Source organism: Podospora bellae-mahoneyi (assembly GCF_035222275.1).
Source record: "Podospora bellae-mahoneyi strain CBS 112042 chromosome 1 map unlocalized CBS112042p_1, whole genome shotgun sequence".
In the NCBI taxonomy this organism is placed as follows: Eukaryota; Fungi; Ascomycota; class Sordariomycetes; order Sordariales; family Podosporaceae; genus Podospora; species Podospora bellae-mahoneyi.
The window spans coordinates 6,382,265-6,403,107 of record NW_026946359.1 but is presented as its reverse complement, the minus strand read 5'-3'; the positions used below and the strand labels follow the sequence as shown (position 1 = coordinate 6,403,107).

The following is a 20,843-nucleotide window of genomic DNA, read 5'->3' as shown; positions in this document are numbered from 1 at the left end:
CCGTGGAGCCTTGTCAAGCTGATAGTCCCCCAGCAAAGTCATATATCATGTCGCAGCAGCAACGAAATCTCTGGGTTTTCTGGAATTTCCATGATGCAAAGCAACTGTTGATCGTGTCTGAAAGCCCGGAAGCTCGGCTCCAGGTGAGGGGAGACTTCAGTGGTTGAACGACCAGCCAAGGCCACAATGCCACGCAATTTCAAGATGTGATCTCCGAGTTCTCGATCCTGCTGATTTTCTCTCATTCTTCATCAAACCCCCGCTTGGCGCCCGTCAGCCCCCCCGCAAGTAGGTGGGGGGGGGGGTAATCTTCTGAGCCTCCCTGTTCGGGATGTAACCCTGTGCGCGAAACGTCATCAGCCTGGAGGAGCAGCAACACCCGAGCGCGTCTCCTGGACATCGTGGACATTTTCCATGCCCAGATTGGGATCACAACTGCCGCCTCCGGCAACGCCATCTGCACTTCTGATTCGGGCGGAGAGGGACCATCTCCGGGAATTTCCAACGCACTCCCGAGATTCGTCGTGTCCGATAGATGGGCCACGCCCGGGGTCGGTCCTCGGCCAAGCCAAGACCGATCGATCTCTCTCACCGTCGACAGGTTGTTTGCTTTGTTGACTTTGACCCTACATCGACACGACAACCAGTGTTTTGCACAACTGTCGGGCAGAAAAGCGGTAAAATGGCGGGGACATGCAACAGCTATCAGAAGGAAGAGTCTGCATGAAGTCCAAGTGGAATAGCATGAGGGGTTGGAGGACCCCTTCGACACGTGGTGAGACATGGAGCGCCAGTTCACCAAGAAAACTCTGCTTTTCTCACGCTACTGCTGGTTGCTGGCAGGAGGAATGCAGTCTTTCAGAGTCGAGGCCCGCCTGGCGCCCGTCGAGACACCAGCGTCGTCGTCGTCGTCGTCGGGTCGGATGCTGTCGACGATCATGGTTTGACAGCATGAAGGTGAAGGTTGCAAAGAAAACCCACCCACCAAACCGGGCCTCTCACCACACCACCTTCAACACCCCTGTCTCTGCAGGATGCCCCCCGCCATTCACTCGCGGCTCAGCAGGTTCGGATGTCGACGCCAACACCGACTCTGACATCATCTTTTTTCAGTGATCCGACCAAGGCTTCGGTGCATGCACCCCACTCCCATCAAAGAGCCAGGATTTTCTTCTCTTCCAGCAACCTGTTTTGTTCCACTCGATGAAGGGAAGTATATCACGACTCGAATCCTGTCCGTTGGCTGTATTACTCGATCAAAACTCGGTCAAATCCGGGCAGCGGAACCAGGCCGGTAAGAATGCATGAATTGCTCGATGCTCAGAAGGCTCAGCGGCAAAATGGCACCCTGAAACCAAGGGACGGGCAGCAAAGAGGACACAATGGCAGAAGCAGAGCATCATCAGCCCGTCAATATTAGCCATTTTGATATTCACCGTGCAGTTGATTCATAGGATGAACCCAACTCTTGTGTCCTGATGAACTGCCGGATCGTGTCAGTGTGATCCCTTCGCTTTCTGCCTGCAGTCAAACAGGGTCCTTGCTTCAGCAGCCTCACACCAACCCCCTCCCTTTTTCTGTACGGAGATATCTTCCGTACGGTTCATCTCTCCCTCTCCTTGCCGCGTCTAATCGCTTTGACATTTTTTTTTTCCTTGTTTGTTTGGCGCGAGGTTGATCAGACGACAAACCTCACTGCCGCCGTTGAAACAAAAAGGAGGTCCAAACTCCATACCCAAGCCCCCTGAAACAACTTCATCGACACCACAGACTATTTCGGCAGTCGGGCACGCCACACCACATCATTGAGATTCTAGAATCTTTTCTGGTTCTGCTTAGCGATTTTTTTTATTTTTTTTTAATTTTTTTTTTTTTTTTTTTTTTATTTTTTTGACACTTTGACGTCTCTTGGAACCCCACCGGCAACAGACTTGGGGGGCAAGCCTCATGATCTGGTGTCGTCCATCGCCGGGTTTGGTAGCTGAAACGTGGGTTTTGAGATCCCCTTGATTGATCGGACGGAGGGAAAAAGTCTGGGGAGCCCTGACAGGCTGAAAGGCTTGCTTAACATGAGCTTCCATTGAGCTTAGTCCCAGGGGAAATGGGCAATGCTCTGAGAAAGGAGCTCTTGCTTTGTAGAATGTCGTTCTGCCAAATGAGCCTCAGTAGAATATGAACACATTAAAAGGCCCAAGACATACCTCTTTCCATGTTACTCCCATAGCATCACACAAAACACCATCCCAAAAACAAACCACCTAGTGTAAGCATCTGTGTATAACTTCACAGACTCAATCGATTAAAAACTACCTGAAAACTCAAGGTACCGTGTATTCCAAAACAAACAACGGGGTAAGGGGGGTTAACACCTCTTCGCCGCCGTCAGAATAATACAAAAACAAACATTTGTAATATCTCAAGAAGTGAAACCCCTTTCTCTCTTTTCCTTCTTTCAACAATAATGTCAATCTTTCTTGAACCCCTTCCTTACACTTTTCACTCCCCATTTCCCTGATTTTCCTTAACTTTTTCTCAAACTCCATCCAAAAAAATCACCAAACATACTCCTTTCTTAACCCCCTTTGAATATTCCACCAAACTGAAAAGATTCCTCCCTCAAAAAAGCCCCCCCCGCCTCCTGTGATAATAATACTCAAAACATCCCGAAAAGAAATGCTCTCAAGAATTAAAGAACATAATCCCTCACGCCCCTAAACCTCGCCCTAACTGTCGCCGTCGCCGTCGCCGTAGCCGTGACATCCGTCTCTGCCGTGGCAGTTACCTTATCCGTAGCGGTAGTGGTAACGACAACAATGACTGGGTCGTTTTGGCCTTGTCTCTTCTCTACCTTGCCGCCATCGTCTTCCTGCCCATTGGCATTATCGACTCTCCCCTCGTCAGGGTTGGGAATTCTTCTACCCCCCAAAGAAGGAAGCAACTCCGTCGCCCCAGGCCTCCAACTCTCCGTCACCGTCCTGCACGCTGCACCGATTGGTGTGGCGGTTGCGGCGACGGGGAAACGAAACTCGTTGGCGGAGAGCGAGACGGAGCAGGCTACCTTGCAGTCTTTGTCTTGGGTGCCCAAGCCGCCGCCGATGTTGGGGAGACGGCCTGCGGCGGGTGAGGTTGTGGTAGCTTGGGGTTGCTTGAAGATGTCACGGAACTCGGCGGGGATGAGGTGAGGTGGGAGGGGAGGGTGGAAGGTGAAGTTGGGGATTTGTCGAGGGATAGGGCGGGCGTCGGGTTTGGAATTGCTGTTGTCAGAAACGACCCGCCGGTTGTTAGGGGATGCGATAAATGCTCCTTCTTCTTCTTCGCCGCCGTTGGGGATGAATTCACTACCGAAGAGGGACTCAGACGTAGTGGAATCATCCGAGGTGATGGTGCCTTCATCTTCGCCGCCGTTGGGAACAAACTTGTTACCGAATTCAGAGCCCGTCTCGACGTGGGAGTCGGAAGTGAGACCATCTCCAGAAAATACAATGCCCTCTTCCTCGCCGCCGCCTGGGACAAACTCTGCTCCGAACTGAGACTCAGTCTCTCCAACCCCATCCCCAACTCTCGCTCCCGCTCCCCCGGAAGTAAAGTCTGTCCCTTCCTCCTCACCGCCCCCGGGAACAAACTCTGCTCCAAAGTCGGATTCTCCCCCGGTTCTCGCTCCAAAATCAGTGCCTTCTTCCTCCCCGCCCCCCGGGACGAATTCACCCCCAAAGTCTGACTCGACGTTATTGGTGTTGTCGTTGTTGGTATCGATGTTGACAACAGGAGTGTCGGCATCTACAACGATCCCTCCTGCCACCCCAGATCCCTTGCCCTTTCCTACGATGGAGGGAGTGGCAGAGGCGGATGAGGATGATGAGGAGGAAACTGAGCTGACGGGCATGCTGATTCCTTGTTGTTGTTGGGCGGGGATGGTGAAGCGGCCGGACGTACCGCCGAGACCGAGTGGTACTCTTGCTGGTGGTGTTGTTGAACTGGATGTGGTTGAAGAGCTTGAGCTAACTCTGCCTTGGGAAACAGAAATGGACGCTTGGCCTGGTGCTCCGGCTCCGGCTTGCACAGGAGTCACAGAGCCTGAAGTGCTCGAGCCGGGAGAACCAGCCGCTCCTCCAACACCAACGTTCACCGAAGCAGAAACCGGCAAAGCGCCCACTCCGACATCAATCGAAGCGGACACAGGTCCAACTTCAATAGCTTGTCCACTCAATGGCAGTCTCCCTGCTGCTGCCGCCCTCGAAGCCGAAGCCGAAGCCGAAGCTGAAGAGGCGGACGCGGCCCTTGCCGAACTCTCTGCTCTCAGAGCACTGAAAACCGCCGCAGCCGTAATCACATCATTGCTCCCTACCCCAGCTGCGCTCAAGAAACTCGCCCTGCTTGCACTGCTCACACTCGCCACAGAAGCGACGCTCGCAAGTGACGCACTGCGCACACTGGCACTGCTTGCGCTTCTCTGACTGGCAAACACTGACGCTGCGGTGATAACCACTGGTACGGTGGTGCCAGAGATGGAAACCATGACGCTTCCTGTTGTTGTAGCAGAAACAATACCCACGCTTGTGCCAGAGACGTCAATCTCGACGATGATGGCCTCGCCTTGTTGACGTCCAGCTTGGGCCTGCGAGACGGCGGCGGAGGCTTGACGGCCGGCGCCATTGACTGTGAGGTCGACAGTTGTTGTGCGAGTGGTGGTGAAATCTACTATTGTCGTGCGGGTTGAGGTTGTGGTGGTGGAGGAGGAGAGGATGGAAACGCGGAAGATGGAGACAGTGGAGCTGGATGTGCTAGTTGTTGTGGTCAGGGAGGTCGAGGTGCCGGTTGTGGTTGTGCTGGCTGAAGTGATGGTTGTTGAGATGGTGGAGGTGCCAGTTGTGGTTGTGCTAGGCACCGTGGTGGTTGTTGAGGTCGTCGCCGTGCCAGTGGTTGTTGTGCTGGATGTGCTGGTGGCGGTCGTCGACGTCGTTGCGGTGCCGGTAGTTGTGGTGCTGGATGTGCTGATGACCGTTGTTGATGTCGACAATGTGGACGTCGTCCGTGTGGTGGATGTCTCCGTTGTGGTGCTGCTTGTGGAGATGATAGTCACTCTGAAGACGGAGACGGAGCTGGAGCTGGTGCTCGTTGTTGTTGTTGTCGTCGTCGACGTACCCGTGGTAGTGGTGCTCGCTTGGGTGAGGGTAGTCGACGTGGTTGACGTGCCAGTGGTAGCGGTGCTGCTTGTACTGGTGGCAGTCGTGGACGTTGTGGTGGAGAAGGTGGACGTGGTGCTTGTTGTGCTTCTTGCCGTGGTGGACGTCGTGGTGGAAAAGGTGGACGTGGTGCTTGTTGTTGAGACGCTGGTGGAAGTGCTACCGCTAATGGTGACTCTGATGACGGTAGCGGAGGACGTGGTGGTTTCTGTGGTGGTCGTCGAGCTGGTTGACGTGGTCGTGGTGGTTGTGCTCGTAGTTGCCGTGCCAGTGGTGGTGGTACTGCTGGTGGATGTCCCCGTTGTTGTGGTGCTGGCCGAGGTGAGCGTCGTTGAAATCGTCGTTGTGCCCGTGGTTGTTGTGCTGGCCTGGGTGGTGGTGGTCGAGGTTGTTGATGTGCCAGTGGTCGTCGTACTGCTTGTGCTCGTTGCCGTGGTTGTTGTGGAGACGGTCGATGTGGTGCTCGTCGTGGAGACGCTTGTTGACGTGCTGCTGGTTGTTGCGATCGTCACCCTGATCACCGTTGCCGAGGAGGTGGTGGTTGACGTGGTTGTCTCGGTGGATGTGGAGGTGGTTTGGCTGAGCGAGGTGGACGTAGACGTTGTCGTCGTCGTAGTGCTAGATGTTGCCGTCCCGGTGGTGGTGGTGCTGCTTGTCGACGTGGTTTGGCTCGTGGATGTGGTGGTTGTGGTGGTGCTTGACGTCGCCGTGCCGGTAGTCGTAGTGCTGCTCGTTGTGGTGGTTCGACTGACAGAGGTGGACGTGGAGGTGGTGGTTGTCGTGGTACTGGAAGTCGACGTCCCCGTCGTCGTCGTGCTACTTGTCGAGGTGTCGGTAGTTGTCGTACTGGTTGTCGATGTCCCCGTCGTCGTCGTGCTGCTCGTTGATACCGAAGTTGTCGTGGTTGTAGTACTGCTTGTTGACGTGCCGGTGGTGGTAGTGGAAGTTGTCTCGGTGCCAGTAGTGGTGGTTGAGCTCGTCGACGTGCCAGTGGTAGTCGTGCTGCTCGTTGAAGTGGTCTCAGTCACAGACGTCGAGGTGGTTGTGGTGGTCGTTGAGCTTGTTGACGTGCCAGTGGTGGTGGTCGAGGTTGTCTCGGTGCCAGTGGTAGTTGTGCTGCTCGTCGAAGTGGTCTCGGTCACAGACGTCGAGGTGGTTGTGGTAGTCGTTGAGCTTGTTGATGTGCCGGTGGTCGTGGTGCTGCTTGTTGACGTAGTTTGGCTGACCGACGTGGTAGTGGTCGTCGTAGTCGTCGAGCTCGTTGACGTGCCGGTAGTTGTGGTACTGGTGGTCGATGTCCCGGTGGTTGTTGTGCTTGTGGTTGACGTGCCGGTAGTTGTGGTACTACTCGTTGAGGTGCCAGTGGTTGTTGTCGAGGTTGTCGAAGTCCCAGTGGTGGTCGTGCTGCTCGTGGAGGTGGTCTGACTCACGGATGTGGATGTGGAAGTGGTGGTGGTTGTCGTGCTGGAAGTCGATGTCCCTGTAGTCGTTGTACTGCTAGTAGATGTGGTTTGACTTGTAGATGTTGAAGTTGTCGTGGTTGACGTCGTTGAAGTGCCAGTCGTGATGGTTGATGTTGTCTCGGTGCCAGTTGTGGTGGTTGAGCTCGTAGACGTGCCGGTGGTGGTTGTAGTGGTTGAGCTTGTCTCAGTGCCGCTCGTGGTGGTCGACGTTGTCTCAGTGCCAGTGGTAGTTGTGGTGGTTGAGCTCGTGGATGTGCCAGTCGTGGTCGTCGAAGTTGTCTCAGTGCCTGTAGTTGTAGTCGATGTTGTGGAAGTGGCTGTGGTAGAGCTTGTTGATGTACCAGTGGTTGTTGTTGATGTTGTTGACGTGCCTGTGGTCGTGGTGAACGTTGTGGAGGTGCCAGTGGTAGTCGTCGAAGTTGTGGACGTGCCCGTGGTTGTGGTTGAGCTTGTTGATGTACCGGTAGTTGTTGTAGCTGTTGTAGATGTGTCGGTAGTCGTCGTTGACGTAGTCGTCGAGGTAGTTGAAGTGCCTGTGCTGGTTGTCGTAGTCGAACTTGTGGATGTACCAGTGGTGGTTGTGGACGTCGTTGAGGTGCCAGTGGTGGTCGTTGAAGTTGTTGAAGTGCCGGTAGTAGTGGTCGAGCTCGTGGACGTGCCGGTGGTGGTTGTAGAGCTGGTCTCCGTGCCGGTTGTCGTCGTGGAAGTGGTAGATGTGCCGGTGATTGTTGTGGAGGTGGTTGTCGAGGTCGTTTCCGTACCGGTAGTTGTTGTAGACGTTGTAGATGTGCCTGTAGTTGTCGTCGACGTAGTCGTGGAACTGGTTGACGTGCCAGTGGTAGTTGTGGAAGTCGTTGAAGTGCCAGTGGTTGTTGTTGAAGATGTCTCGGTGCCGGTTGTGGTCGTTGAGCTTGTCGACGTGCCAGTTGTAGTCGTTGATGTTGTTGATGTCCCGGTGGTGGTGGTTGAGCTCGTCGACGTCCCAGTGGTGGTCGTTGACGTCGTTGACGTACCAGTGGTTGTAGTTGAAGTGGTCGACGTCCCGGTGGTTGTCGTGGAAGTAGTTGTTGACGTGGTCGAAGTGCCAGTTGTTGTTGTTGAGCTTGTCAACGTGTCGGTGGCAGTGGTGGAGGTAGTCGAAGTCCCGGTTGTAGTTGTCGATGTAGTTGAAGTACCGGTGGTTGATGTGGTAGAAGTTCCGGTTGTTGTGGTTGATGTGGTTGACGTCTCGGTTGTGGCTGTTGAGGTAGTTGAAATCTCGGTTGTTGATGTGGTTGAAGTGCCGGTGGTGGTGGTTGACGTGGTCGAAGTGCCGGTTGTGGTCGTTGAAGTTGTCAAAGTGCCAGTGGTGGTAGTTGACGTAGTTGAAGTGCCTGTAGTAGTCGTCGACGTGGTTGTTGATGTGGTCGAAGTTCCGATAGTGGTTGTCAACGTGGTCGAAGTCTCGGTGGTCTCGGTGGTGAAAGTGTCAGTAGTCGTTGTTGATGTAGTAGAAGTCCCGGTTGTTGTGCTTGACGTTGTTGAAATCCCGGTTGTGGTGGTTGAGGTTGTTGAAGTACCAGTGGTAGTCGTCGAGGTTGTTGTTGACGTGGTTGAAGTCCCAGTGGTTGTGGTTGATGTCGTCGAAGTCCCTGTGGTGGTAGTTGACGTGGTTGAAGTCCCGGTAGTGGTAGTTGAGCTAGTTGACGTGCCAGTCGTTGTAGTTGAAGTCGTTGACGTGCCTGTGGTTGTTGTGCTGCTTGTGTCGGTTGTTGTCGTTGAAGTAGTCGAAGTTCCTGTGGTGGTGGTTGAGCTCGTCGATATGCCGGTTGTTGTTGTTGATGTTGTTGAAGTCCCAGTGGTCGTAGTTGAGCTTGTTGAGGTTGTCCCACTAACTGATGTTGACGTGGTTGTGGTTGTGGTGCTTGTCGTTGACGTCCCCGTGGTAGTAGTTGAGCTTGTGGAAGTGGTTTCGGTTACTGAAGTCGAGGTACTGGTGGTACTGGTGGTTGATGTCCCGGTAGTAGTCGTTGAGGTTGTCGAAGTGTCAGTAGTCGTTGTGCTTGAAGTGGACGTACCTGTGGTGGTGGTACTGGTTGTGGAAGTGCCCGTTGTGGTTGTGCTTGTCGTTGACGTATCAATAGTTGTTGTGGAGGTGGTGGAAGTGTCAGTAGTCGTGGTGCTTGACGTCGACGTGCCTGTGGTTGTGGTACTGGTTGTGGAGGTGCCAGTAGTCGTGGTGCTAGTCGTTGTGCTTGAAGTTGACGTGCCGGTAGTAGTTGTGCTTGAAGTGGACGTTCCGGTAGTAGTTGTGCTTGTGGTCTCTGTTCCGGTTGTAGTCGTCGAGCTTGTCGAGGTCGTCTGGGTAATTGATGTGGACGTAGAGGTAGATGTGGAAGTGGTGGTTGTGCTTGTGGTAGATGTCCCCGTGGTAGTTGTTGAACTTGTGGAGGTAGTCTCGCTCACTGATGTAGATGTGGATGTTGTAGTTGTGCTTGTGGTTGACGTTTCAGTAGCCGTCGTACTTGTCGTTGACGTCCCAGTCGTTGTCGTACTTGATGTTGACGTGCCAGTTGTGGTGGTGGAGCTCGTGGACGTTGTTTGACTAATAGACGTGGAAGTGCTTGTTGTAGTTGTGCTCGTGGTTGACGTCCCGGTTGTGGTGGTAGAGCTTGTTGAAGTCGTTTGGCTAACTGAAGTAGATGTGGTTGTAGTACTTGTAGTTTCTGTGCCCGTGGTGGTGGTGCTGCTTGTCGATGTGGTCTGGCTTACAGATGTGGACGTGGTTGTAGTGCTGGTTGTGGAGGTGCCAGTGGTTGTGGTGCTACTTGTTGAAGTGGTCTCGCTCACAGAGGTGGAAGTAGATGTGGTTGTGGTGCTGGTTGTGGAAGTCCCTGTGGTTGTTGTGCTGCTTGTTGAAGTGGTCTCGCTCACAGAGGTGGAAGTAGAGGTGGTTGTTGTACTCGTCGTTTCTGTCCCTGTGGTTGTTGTGCTACTCGTTGACGTTGTTTGACTGACAGAGGTAGATGTGAACGTTGTAGTGGTGCTTGTGGTTGAGGTTCCAGTAGTCGTAGTGCTGCTTGTTGATGTGGTCTCACTCACCGAGGTTGAAGTCGAAGTTGACGTCGTCGTCGTATCAGTTGTTGAGGTGCCAGTGGTTGTTGTGCTGCTTGTTGACGTGGTTTCGCTGACTGATGTAGATGTTGTGGTAGTTGTTGTGCTTGTTGTGGATGTGCCAGTGGTGGTTGTACTGCTAGTCGACGTGGTCTGGCTGACAGATGTTGATGTTGACGTCGATGTAGTGGTAGTACTTGTTGTTGAAGTGCCGGTTGTTGTAGTGCTGCTCGTAGACGTGGTCTCGCGCACAGATGTTGATGTTGATGTTGTTGTGGTAGTAGTGCTCGAGGTCTCTGTCCCAGTGGTGGTAACACTGCTGGTAGAAGTGGACGTAGTTGTTGTTGACGTTGTTGATGTGCCAGTTGTGGTGGTGCTACTGGTAGATGTGGTCTGGCTAATTGATGTAGAGGTGGAAGTTGAAGTTGATGTAGTTGTTGTTGATGTGGTTGATGTGCCAGTAGTGGTTGTGCTGGTAGAGGAAATGGACGTTGATGTTGTGGTTGTTGATGTTGTTGATGTGTCTGTTGTGGTGGTACTGCTTGTGGAAGTGGTCTCGCTGATTGAGGTGGAAGTGGAGGTTGATGTGGTTGTCGTTGACGTTGTCGATGTGCCGGTCGTTGTAGTACTGCTGGTAGAAGTGGTCTCACTTATCGATGTAGAGGTTGATGTGGTTGTGGATGTGGTTGTTGTACTCGTTGTTTCTGTCCCTGTGGTTGTGGTGCTGCTTGTCGAAGTGGTCTGGCTTATTGAAGTTGATGTTGTTGTAGTGCTTGTTGTTGATGTGCCAGTTGTTGTAGTACTAGTAGTTGTGCTAGTTGTTTCTGTCCCGGTTGTTGTAGTGCTTGAGGTTGAGGTTTCAGTGGTTGTAGAACTGCTTGTAGAGACACTTGTGGTTGTGGTGCTGATTGTCGATGTGTCTGTTGTTGTTGTGGAGCTAGTGGATGTCGCTGTTGTCGTCGTCGTTGTCTGAGTTGTAGTACTCGAGGTTGAGGTCCCCGTCGTGGTGGTACTGGTCGTGGAAATGTCTGTGGAAGTGGAGCTCGTAGTTGTCGTGGTAAGACTGGTAGAAGTGGAGCTAGTAGTTGTGAGACTTATTGATGTGCTTGTAGTTGTGGTTGTTGTCTCTGTGGTTGTGCTCGAAGTGGAAGTCCCGGTAGTGGTAGTGCTTGTAGTAGAAACATCTGTGGAAGTGGAGCTCGTAGTCGTGGTGGTGAGACTGGTGGAAGTGGAGCTGGCAGTTGTGAGACTTGTTGATGTGCTCGTAGTTGTGGTTGTTGTCTCCGTGGTTGTGCTCGAGGTCGACGTGCCAGTTGTGGTGGTGCTTGTGGTAGAGATATCTGTGGAAGTGGTGCTTGTTGTCGAAGTCTCAGTCGTGGTGGTCGTGGTCAAGCTGGTTGATGTAGAACTGGTAGTTGTCAAGCTCGTGGAAGTTGAATCGGTAGTTGTAAGGCTTGTAGAGGTAGAGCTAGTGGTTGTGAGGCTGGTGGATGTCGAGCTCGTGGTTGTTAGGTCAGTCGAGGTGCTGGTTGTGGTGGTTGTTGTAAGACTGGTGGAAGTCGAGCTTGTTGTGGTTAGGCTTGTGGACGTGGAGCTTGTCGTCGTAAGGCTCGTAGATGTAGAGCTTGTTGTTGTGAGGCTAGTTGACGTGCTTGTTGTCGTGGTGGTTGTAAGGCTGGTGGAAGTTGAAGTCGTTGTTGTCAGACTTGTTGATGTTGAGCTGGTAGTGGTAAGACTTGTGGAGGTTGAGCTTGTCGTTGTAAGGCTGGTGGACGTGGAGCTCGTGGTTGTCTCGGTCAGACTTGTTGATGTGCTTGTTGTAGTAGTCGTCGTAAGGCTGGTGGATGTGGAGCTTGTCGTTGTCTCGGTCAGACTTGTTGACGTACTTGTCGTAGTAGTAGTCGTAAGGCTAGTTGATGTAGAGCCTGTGGTTGTTAAGCTTGTGGATGTTGAGCTAGTTGTGGTTAAGCTTGTAGAGGTGCTTGAGGTAGTTGTCTCTGTTAGGCTAGTTGATGTGCTGGTTGTTGTGGTCAAGCTGGTCGAGGTGCTTGAGATGATTGTCTCTGTGAGGCTGGTTGATGTGCTGGTTGTTGTGGTTGTTGTGAGACTGGTAGATGTGGAGCTTGTGGTTGTGAGGCTAGTTGATGTTGAACTAGTCGTCGTCAAACTCGTTGATGTGGATGTAGATGTGGTTGTGGTTGTAGTTTCTGTGGTTGTACTTGACGTGGATGTGCCTGTGGTCGTGGTACTTGACGTTGACGTCGACGTGGTGGTCGTGCTTGTGGTTGATGTTCCGGTGGTTGTTGTGCTTGAAGTCGATGTCTCGGTGGTTGTTGTGCTGGTTGTTGAAGTAGAAGTCTCCGTGGCTGTTGTGCTCGATGTTGATGTCCCAGTAGTGGTGGTGCTTGTTGTCGAGGTGCCGGTTGTTGTCGTACTTGAAGTCTCTGTTCCTGTGGTGGTGGTGCTGGTTGTCGAGATATTTGTTGATGTAGACGTCGTTGTAGTCTCAGTGGTAGTACTTGAAGTAGACGTTCCCGTGGTAGTGGTACTCGTGGTTGAAATACTTGTTGATGTACTCGTTGTTGTGGTTTCAGTGGTGGTGCTTGATGTGGAAGTGCCAGTGGTGGTGGTGCTCGTTGTTGATGTTTCGGTTGTGGTTGTACTTGAGGTGGAAGTATCTATGGTCGTGGTGCTGGTTGTTGAGATACTTGTTGATGTAGATGTCGCTGTGGTCTCTGTGGTTGTACTCGATGTTGACGTGCCAGTAGTGGTGGTGCTGGTAGTTGAAATACTCGTAGATGTAGAGGTCGTTGTCGTCTCTGTGGTCGTACTCGACGTTGACGTGCCAGTAGTGGTGGTGCTGGTAGTTGAAATACTCGTAGATGTAGAGGTCGTTGTCGTCTCTGTGGTCGTACTCGACGTTGACGTGCCAGTAGTGGTGGTGCTGGTAGTTGAAATACTCGTAGATGTAGAGGTCGTTGTCGTCTCTGTGGTCGTACTCGACGTTGACGTGCCCGTAGTGGTAGTGCTGGTTGTTGAGATACTTGTTGATGTGGAGGTCGTTGTGGAAAGACTCGTTGAAGTGCTTGTCGTGGTTGTCGTCGTATCAGTTGTGGTGCTAGATGTGGATGTGCCCGTAGTTGTAGTGCTTGTTGTGGAAACACTAGTTGAAGTGCTTGTCGTGGTTGTTGTAGTATCAGTTGTGGTGCTGGACGTGGATGTGCCCGTCGTCGTGGTGCTCGTTGTGGAAATACTGGTGGAAGTGCTTGTAGTTGTGGTGGTTGTGTCGGTTGTTGTGCTCGTCGTTTCTGTCCCCGTGGTTGTAGTACTGCTTGTTGATGTGCTTGTCGTTGTAGTTGTTGTGGAGGTCGTTGTGCTCGTCGTTTCTGTCCCCGTGGTTGTGGTACTGCTTGTTGAGGTGCTGGTTGTGGTTGTGGTAGTGTCTGTAGTGGTGCTGGATGTTGACGTGCTGGTTGTGGTGGTAGTCGTGAGATCTGTCGAGGTTGAACTAGTGGTTGTAAGACTGGTAGAGGTGCTCGTTGTACTGGTCGTCGTCAGACTTGTAGATGTTGAACTGGAGGTTGTTGTCGTAGTTGTCGTAGTCAGATCAGTAGCGGTTGAGCTAGTTGTCGTTAGACTTGTGGACGTTGAACTGGTTGTTGTGGTGGTGGTTGTTGTCGTCAGATCTGTCGAGGTTGAACTAGTTGTTGTCAGACTTGTGGAAGTGCTGGTTGTGCTTGTAGTGGTAAGGCTTGTAGATGTTGAGCTTGAGGTTGTGGTTGTGGTGGTTGTTGTCAGATCTGTAGAAGTAGAACTAGTCGTTGTTAGACTTGTCGAAGTGCTAGTCGTACTCGTCGTTGTGAGACTTGTAGACGTCGAGCTGGTTGTGGTAGTGGTGGTCGTTAGACTCGTGGAAGTGCTGGTTGTACTGGTGGTTGTAAGATCCGTAGATGTTGAACTCGTTGTTGTGGTTGTCGTTGTGAGATCTGTCGATGTGGAACTTGTTGTGGTTAGACTGGTGGATGTAGAACTAGACGTTGTTGTGGTGGTGGTTGTGGTTAGACTCGTAGATGTAGAACTGGTCGTAGTTAAACTGGTAGATGTAGAACTGGATGTCGTTGTAGTGGTCGTCGTTGTTAGATCTGTGGATGTGGAACTCGTTGTGGTTAGACTGGTAGAGGTTGAACTAGACGTCGTTGTAGTGGTCGTCGTTGTGAGATCCGTGGAGGTGGAACTCGTCGTGGTCAGACTTGTGGAAGTTGAAGTCGTGGTTGTGGTCGTTAGACTGGTAGATGTTGAACTGGTCGTCGTCAGACTTGTCGACGTGCTTGTGCCGGTGGTGGTGGTACTAGTCGTTGAGGTCCCTGTGGTGGTTGTGCTCGTGGTGGACGTGCCAGTAGTGGTAGTGCTAGTGGTGGACGTGTCGGTGGTTGTAGTACTTGAGGTGGAGGTGGATGTGGCTGTGGTGGTAGTGCTAGTCGTCGTGGTTGTTGTGGATGTGGAGGTAGAGGTTGAGGTAGTCGTGCCGGTGGTGGTGGCTGTGGCCGATGTAGAGGTAGAGGTAGACGTTGTAGTTGTGGTGGTAGTCGATGTACTGGTCTGAATAGAAGTTGTGGTGGAAGTTGTGGTTGTGCTTGTCGTCGTAAAGGAGGTCGCTCGGCCAAGGCAGTTGTAGGTTGGATAAGGGGTAACAATTTGGGTTGACACATAGGACGAGAACACGCCCCCTCCATTGACAGCGTAAACTACCGGACTGTTCGGGGCACCGCAAGCAATGTTGTTGGCATCCCCGCATGGAACCCTACAGAATCCCATATTGTCGAATGTGAGACCGCTATTCACGGTTGGGGAGCAGTAGCAGTCCCTCCCGTTGACCATGCCCATCGCGTCATAATTGCCTGCGTTGCAAATGCTTGCACAGTTCTCCAATGTTGCAGGACTGATGTTCAATCTCGTGAGAGAAAGAGCCGAGTTGAAGACCCCCGTTCCGCCACCCGTACCAAATACGCTGCTTCCGTAGCAGCCGTTGATCAGATAAACACGCTGACCTGCTGAGACCGAAGGAGGTCGAATCAGAGCTGGCCCGGTGTTGATGATTAAACTGGAGGGATAACTTGGCTGCGCCAGAACCTTCGGGGGACCCAGGAGACTGGTTGGGGGATCAAAACACTCATAGTCTGGCTCAGCTTGCGTTGCCTTAAAGCCCGGGATGATCGGTGAGTAGCAACCCTGGAGCTCGGGGTTGATATAGACAGGCATATACGGTCCCCGGCCGCAACACCTCCCGGTGGCAATATCGCAGTTGCCGTTGGTACTATGATACATCTTGTTAACTCGGTAATCCCTAAGACTACCTTCCCTGAACTGTTGGGGGTTTGCTTACCCCCCAAGTGATGTACATGTTGTGTTGCAGTCTCCAGGGACAGGGAGGAGTTCTGGTCTAGCTCGAAATGAAGGAAAGCCAAACGTGGTTCCGCAAAAGCATCGAGTTGAACCGCTGAGTTCATGTTAGCTCTCCCCTTTTCAAGGCAAGACGACCTGGTCCATACGCATCTACCACGCCTGCCACGAGGGGATAACCCAGGCCAGCACATCTGTTCCAACACTCGTCGACCGTGGGGACGGTGAAAATGGCACGGCTGTCACCCGAGGGCATGCCACTCGGGAGATAGAAGCAGCCCAAGTAGTTATAAAACCCTGCAATGTACGGGTTTTGCGCTTGAATCGGCACCTGCGAGTTTGCAGCAAAGGAAGGGTCGACGTAGATTTGAGCGTCTGAGCCGCCACCGCAGGTCTGATTGGGGTTGCCCAGGCAGGGAATCTGGCAGACTGCGTCTTGCGTTGGGCTGTATCCTACAGGTAGCTGGATACCGCATCTGCAGGAGTTATCTCTCATGGCGGCAAACTTGTACCCGAAACCACGGCAGGCTCGGGCACAGTCAAGACCGGTAGCGGTGTTGTTGTAGTTAGAGCCGGGACTCCATCCTGGAAAACTCCTTGAGGGATCTGACGGCAGATAGCCCTGCGGATCGAACTGGAAATATGTCGGCTGGGCGACGGAGATGAAATTCTTGAAGCATCCTAGATTGATAAAGTTGTCAGAACCGCAGGCTTGTAACTCACGTTGTACTGTGCCATAGTAGGCTTGTCCATCGGTGATGCCCGCAAAACTCAATATCGTCAGGAGCACGGCCAGAATGGCCTGTCCCGTCCGGTTCCGCATCCTTGCGGTTGTCTCGCTGGACAAAATCAACTTCCTAGGAGGCAAAGACAGGCAGGTAAAAAGCCGGATGGTAGAACAGGACTGTCAAAGTGACGAGCCAGCAGAAAGCAGCCTTGGCTACGGAGGCAGAAAAGAATGACTGCGGGACGTAGCCTCAGGGAGCTGACGAGAAAAGTTCTTGACAGCGGCCCGCGAGCGTGCCCGGCAACGTGGGTTTGTATATGATAACCATCGTGACACTGGCGTCGCGAACGCGGTCCACTTTCCCCATGGTTGTTGAGACGCGACCAAGACAGGGCGATCGAGGCATGGAATGTTCACTGAGTGGTGGGTAGAATTTGAAGCGATGAAGAGAGCAAGGAGAAGGGGAGAATTCCTGGTGGTCTCAGTCCTCAGGAATAAAAAGGGATGAGGGGCCAAGCGATCGGGACGGCATTTCTAGCGAGAGTGGCTAGGCAACATGTACAACGAGGGCGAGGGACAAATGTGCACTGAGCGAGTGAACCATCGATATTTGTGTAAGTTGGTGATGCTATCATCTAGATACCTAACACTTTGGAGCTGCGCATCAGTAGAAGCCATGCGTTTCCCTCGCAAAAGCTCACTTACAATGGTGTTTCCATGCCGGACTCCCAACACCCGTCCGCTCGTCCCAGACAAAACCTGACCCGTAAAACCGACGATGGTTTCTAACAGCAAAAGCAGCAGAGTGCCAACTTGGCGGAAAATGATAAGCATAAAAGATCCAACTCCCCAGCCATCCCCGGGCTCTCGTAGGGCGTTATCAAGTGGTGCCATGGTCCAAGTTCCACGCCCCCTAGCCATCGAACTCGACCCCAACAACTTTGCCAGCCCCCGCGCCCTTGCCAGGCTCATTACCGGCCCCATTCCCACCACCCCCACCCTCAGGACTCCCGCTGGCACGTCCGGCACCTGCCGCTGTCGCGTCACTAGCTTCAGCGTCTGCACCTGTCAAGAGGTCTCGGTCCGAACTGCGCACGCTTCGCCGTTCCGCATCGCCAGAGAACGCCCCACTCTTTCCAGCCCCTGATGGCCGTCCAAGCCCCACATCATCGTCCTCTTCGTCGTCCTCCTCCTCGGTGCGCTGGCCTGGGAGCGCGTTCTTTTCAAGCTCGCGCTGGGCCTCCTCCATCCTACGGCGGACTTCAGCCGCCACGCGCATCCCGTCGGTGACAATGTTATCCAGGACACCGCGCAGGCCGCGACCTCCAGCGGCAGCACCAGGTGCCCCGGGAGCGCCACCGAGCGCGGCATTGACAGCCCGTCCGGCGCCGATACCAAGACTGGAGAAGGTAGTCAAGGACGATGCGCTGGTGGGTGTGGTCGAAGAGGCCAGACCCTCAATAATGTGAAATGATGCTGGGAAGGATGACTCGAAGAACTGTTCCAGAAGCTCGTCTGCAAGTACAACCATGCGGAATGTTGGGAGAGTAATGTGCAACGGGTTCGATGGGTCCAAGGCGGCGTTGGCCTTGACCGACTGAGCTTTGGACACCCGTCTTCGTGCTGACATGTCATCGTCCGTGGAGAGCCCTGCAGATGCTGAATTCAGTTGCAGCTCAGGTGGCTGGCCGAGCTTTTTGTCAGGGCGAACAGCTGCTGTTTTGGGACTTGCGGCTGGTGATTCCATGGACATGAGATCGTCACCGTCATCGTCGTCATCGCCAATGGCGAAGGCGTCGGGGTCTGCGAGCTCCTCATCATCCTCTAGCTTCTGCGCATCTAGTCGTTCTTGCACGTCTTGTATCGCATTTTGATTTTGTGGATGATCCGGGTCGGCATATTCAAAGCATCTCCTGATGAAGGCGCTGACGCTGCCAAGGAACCTCTCATTGATAGAATGGCCTGGGTTCTCGCCGCCACCGTTCACGTTGTCTGTACTGAGGGCGAGATTCGAACTTGACGGGCTTAGCGTGCCTTCCAGCCCACGGCGAGATAGGAAAAGTAAGGCCTCGGACATGCGCAATATGCCTTCGCGATCGACCCTGCCGTCTCCGTCGTCATCGTGTAGTTCAAAAAAGTAGTTGATGGTGCCCATGATGTCGCGCTTCCCTTTGATACGAGCCATGCCCGACACAACGTTTTGGAGAGTGAGAGCGGAGGCGGATCCCACGTCCCACTTCGCAAACAGTCGCTGGACAAATTCATGATCTGCCGGTTCGGGACCTGCCCCCCAGGGAGACAACGTCACGTCACCTCGTCTAAAGCTGCCGTAGAAGCTTGTCTGCCTATCCCCCATAGTCTCACGTCGCGGCGTGCTGGGTGCGTCCGAGATGGCCCATCTGGACATTCCCGCCAGGAATTCACGGAACGCGTCATAGTCCATCAGGCTGGTGCTCGGTCCCAACCCAACCCGACCTTTCTCGATGCTTTGGTCGTGTCCTTCAACAGCAGCCGCCCGTGAGCGGCTGTTCTTGGCTCGCCTTGCTTGCTCCTGCTTAATGATGTGGTCTCGCTGTTGTCTCTCGTACAACACGCCATAGAACCTGTCGTACAAGGCGGCCAACTCATCGGCGCTCAGCAGCTTGCTATCGGGGCCAAGATTTCTGATGGCCGTTCGCTTTGCAAAGCTCTCGATGTTGTTCAGGACGGCGTCCTTGTTTTTGAGGCGAAGCTCAGTAATACTGTTGTGCGTGATGCCCGAGAACTCCTTGAAGGCCACCACCATGAGCTCCTGGAACCGAGTGACCGCCCTGAGTTTGGGGTTCTCGGACTTGGGGTGAGCAGATTCATCGAGACGGGCAAAGTAGGACTTGAGGACCGAGATGAAGGCTCCGTCATCCGCCGCATCCAAGAGTTCCTCTCCGTTTATCCTCAAGATGGCCAGGCCAACCTGGAACAACACTTTGGGGCCCTCGACAAAGAACACGTCCAAGACCCTGAAGGCGAAGACGAGAGGCATCGAGTTGATATAAAGCGAGAGGAACCAAGGCAGCGACACGACAGACAGCTGCACGTCACTCTTCACGAGATGTTCCCACAAGATGGGCATGGTCTTCTCCACCAAGGACTCAAACACCTTTTGGTCGAGAAGGGTACCGTACATGGTGGTTGAATAGTAACCCGGCACCAACCGATCGCATAAGGCGGAGAGAAGGAAGAAGGCCTGTGCTTCTGACATGTAGATTAGCAAGGCCGCAACGACAATGTTCATCGCCTGGCAGTAGCCAACATCGGCATTGACCCAGCTGTAGGCAGTCAAGACCCGCCGAAGACGGCCGATGCCCTCCTCGCTCTGGAAGCCAGGATATTCCGGAAGACTGCGATTCAGGTCCTTTTCGATCTCATCAATAGCCAGAGATTCCATGCCCGAATGCTTGGCGAGCGTGTCGGCGTACAGTGTTGGGTTTTCAAGCCGCAGATATAGCGACCCAGACGTCAGCTCCCACATCTCACCCCTCAGCCTGTTTGGCAGCCCGACTCTGATTAGCTTGTGGAAGGTAGGCTGACGGATTAATGTCGCATTCCGTCCATTGTCTCTCAAATACTCGGCCCACAGCCGCATCTTGGCCCTGTCTCGAAGCTTCTTGGGATCGCCGGGGTACTTGAAAATGAGGCCCAAGCCGGCATCGGGAGGCGTCGCATTTTTCTGTTCTTCGGGCCGGAGAAGGTATTCGGAATAGCACTCGCTCACCACCTTTTTCAGTTTGGCCACATTTCCAACGTTGGTTCGGAGACCCTTTTTTAGACCATCGCAGAACCTCTCACATGCCTGCCGACTACTGGCCAGCTGGATGGTAATCCGTTGTTCTCTTAGGTCCTTCTTGTCCTTGTCCTTGGCGGCTTCCTGGCTTATGCCGTTCCATGTGCTGATAGCTAGGGCAAACTGCAGGCGCATTCAGTGTAAGTCAAAGCAAAGCAGGGCCGTTGAGAGAAGGCTTCTTACCTGAAAGTTCTGACTGTGAAGCCGCTCGACCCTCCGAATGGATGACAGGGGGAAGGTGAAGCCGTTCCCGCTCGGCCCTCCACCATGTGTCTGGCCAGTGAATACCGACGAAGTCGGCGTGCTCGCAGACTGCAAGAAACTGGATGGTGTGGTAGAGAAGCAGAGGTAGGACTCGGACAGGTGAAGCTTTCCGGCGTACTGGTAGCCTCTTTCACGGTCTCTGTCGCTCTGTGTGGCGTTGGAAAGGGGAATGGTAAGCTCGGCGGTGATCTCGTAGAGCGGGTGTTGAGAGGCTGGAAGTCTAAACTGGGCTTGAAAGAGGGATGCCTTGGATGGATTTCTGTCCGAGTCGGTGATATTCAAACCCTGATTGGGGTCCAGTAGCTGTTGGGCTTTTTGCACGAAGCTGGAGAGGTTCAACATGACGAGACGATTGCGTGTATTTGCCTATTCAAAAGAGTGTGTTGGTGGTAATCGGTGCTGGCCCTGCGGCGGCAGCGGACGAAGCGGTTCGCAAGATCGCAGGGCGGGCTCGGCGTGTGGTCAAGGATGGACGTGATCGGATGGCATTGCCCAGCAATGTACTGTAGTATACGTTGCGTGTGTGCGTGTGTGCGTGTGTGCGTGTGTGTGAGCGTGTTTGGACCCAAGTTGCTTACCGTCAGTCGACTACGGCCCCAGCTGAGAGCAAGGCTGTTGTTTGCTCGTCGGTGCAGTGCAGTGTTGCTGATGCTTCGAGACGGACTGACAGAAGCCTGGCAGCCACAGTCCATGCAGCTGGTGGCTTGGCACGGTTGTGGATTGTGGGGTTTCAGGGAACCCTTCTGCTGCCAGGTTGCCCATCCATGCCACCCTTGCCGCACACACACAACCCTGGCTTAACCCTGAGCTCACCTCGGATCGTGCGGCAAGGGGCCAATCTTCCAACACTCGTTCCCATCTTTTAGGGCATTTTTTGTTTTGGAATGCCTGTG

The 20,843-nt window shown here is 53.4% G+C and overlaps 1 protein-coding gene across 1 annotated transcript; it reads right to left on the bottom strand.

The window, feature by feature from the left end:
- Positions 1 to 16,779: 16,779 nt before the first annotated feature.
- GYP2 (GTPase activating protein (GAP)) lies at positions 16,780 to 20,292 on the bottom strand (the record flags this gene model as incomplete). Its single annotated transcript, XM_062875182.1, has 2 exons — positions 16,780 to 19,809; positions 19,870 to 20,292. The coding sequence occupies 2 exons, from the start codon at positions 20,290 to 20,292 to the stop codon at positions 16,780 to 16,782; spliced, it is 3,453 nt and encodes a 1,150-aa protein (XP_062738421.1).
- Between the last annotated feature and the right edge of the window lie 551 nt (positions 20,293 to 20,843).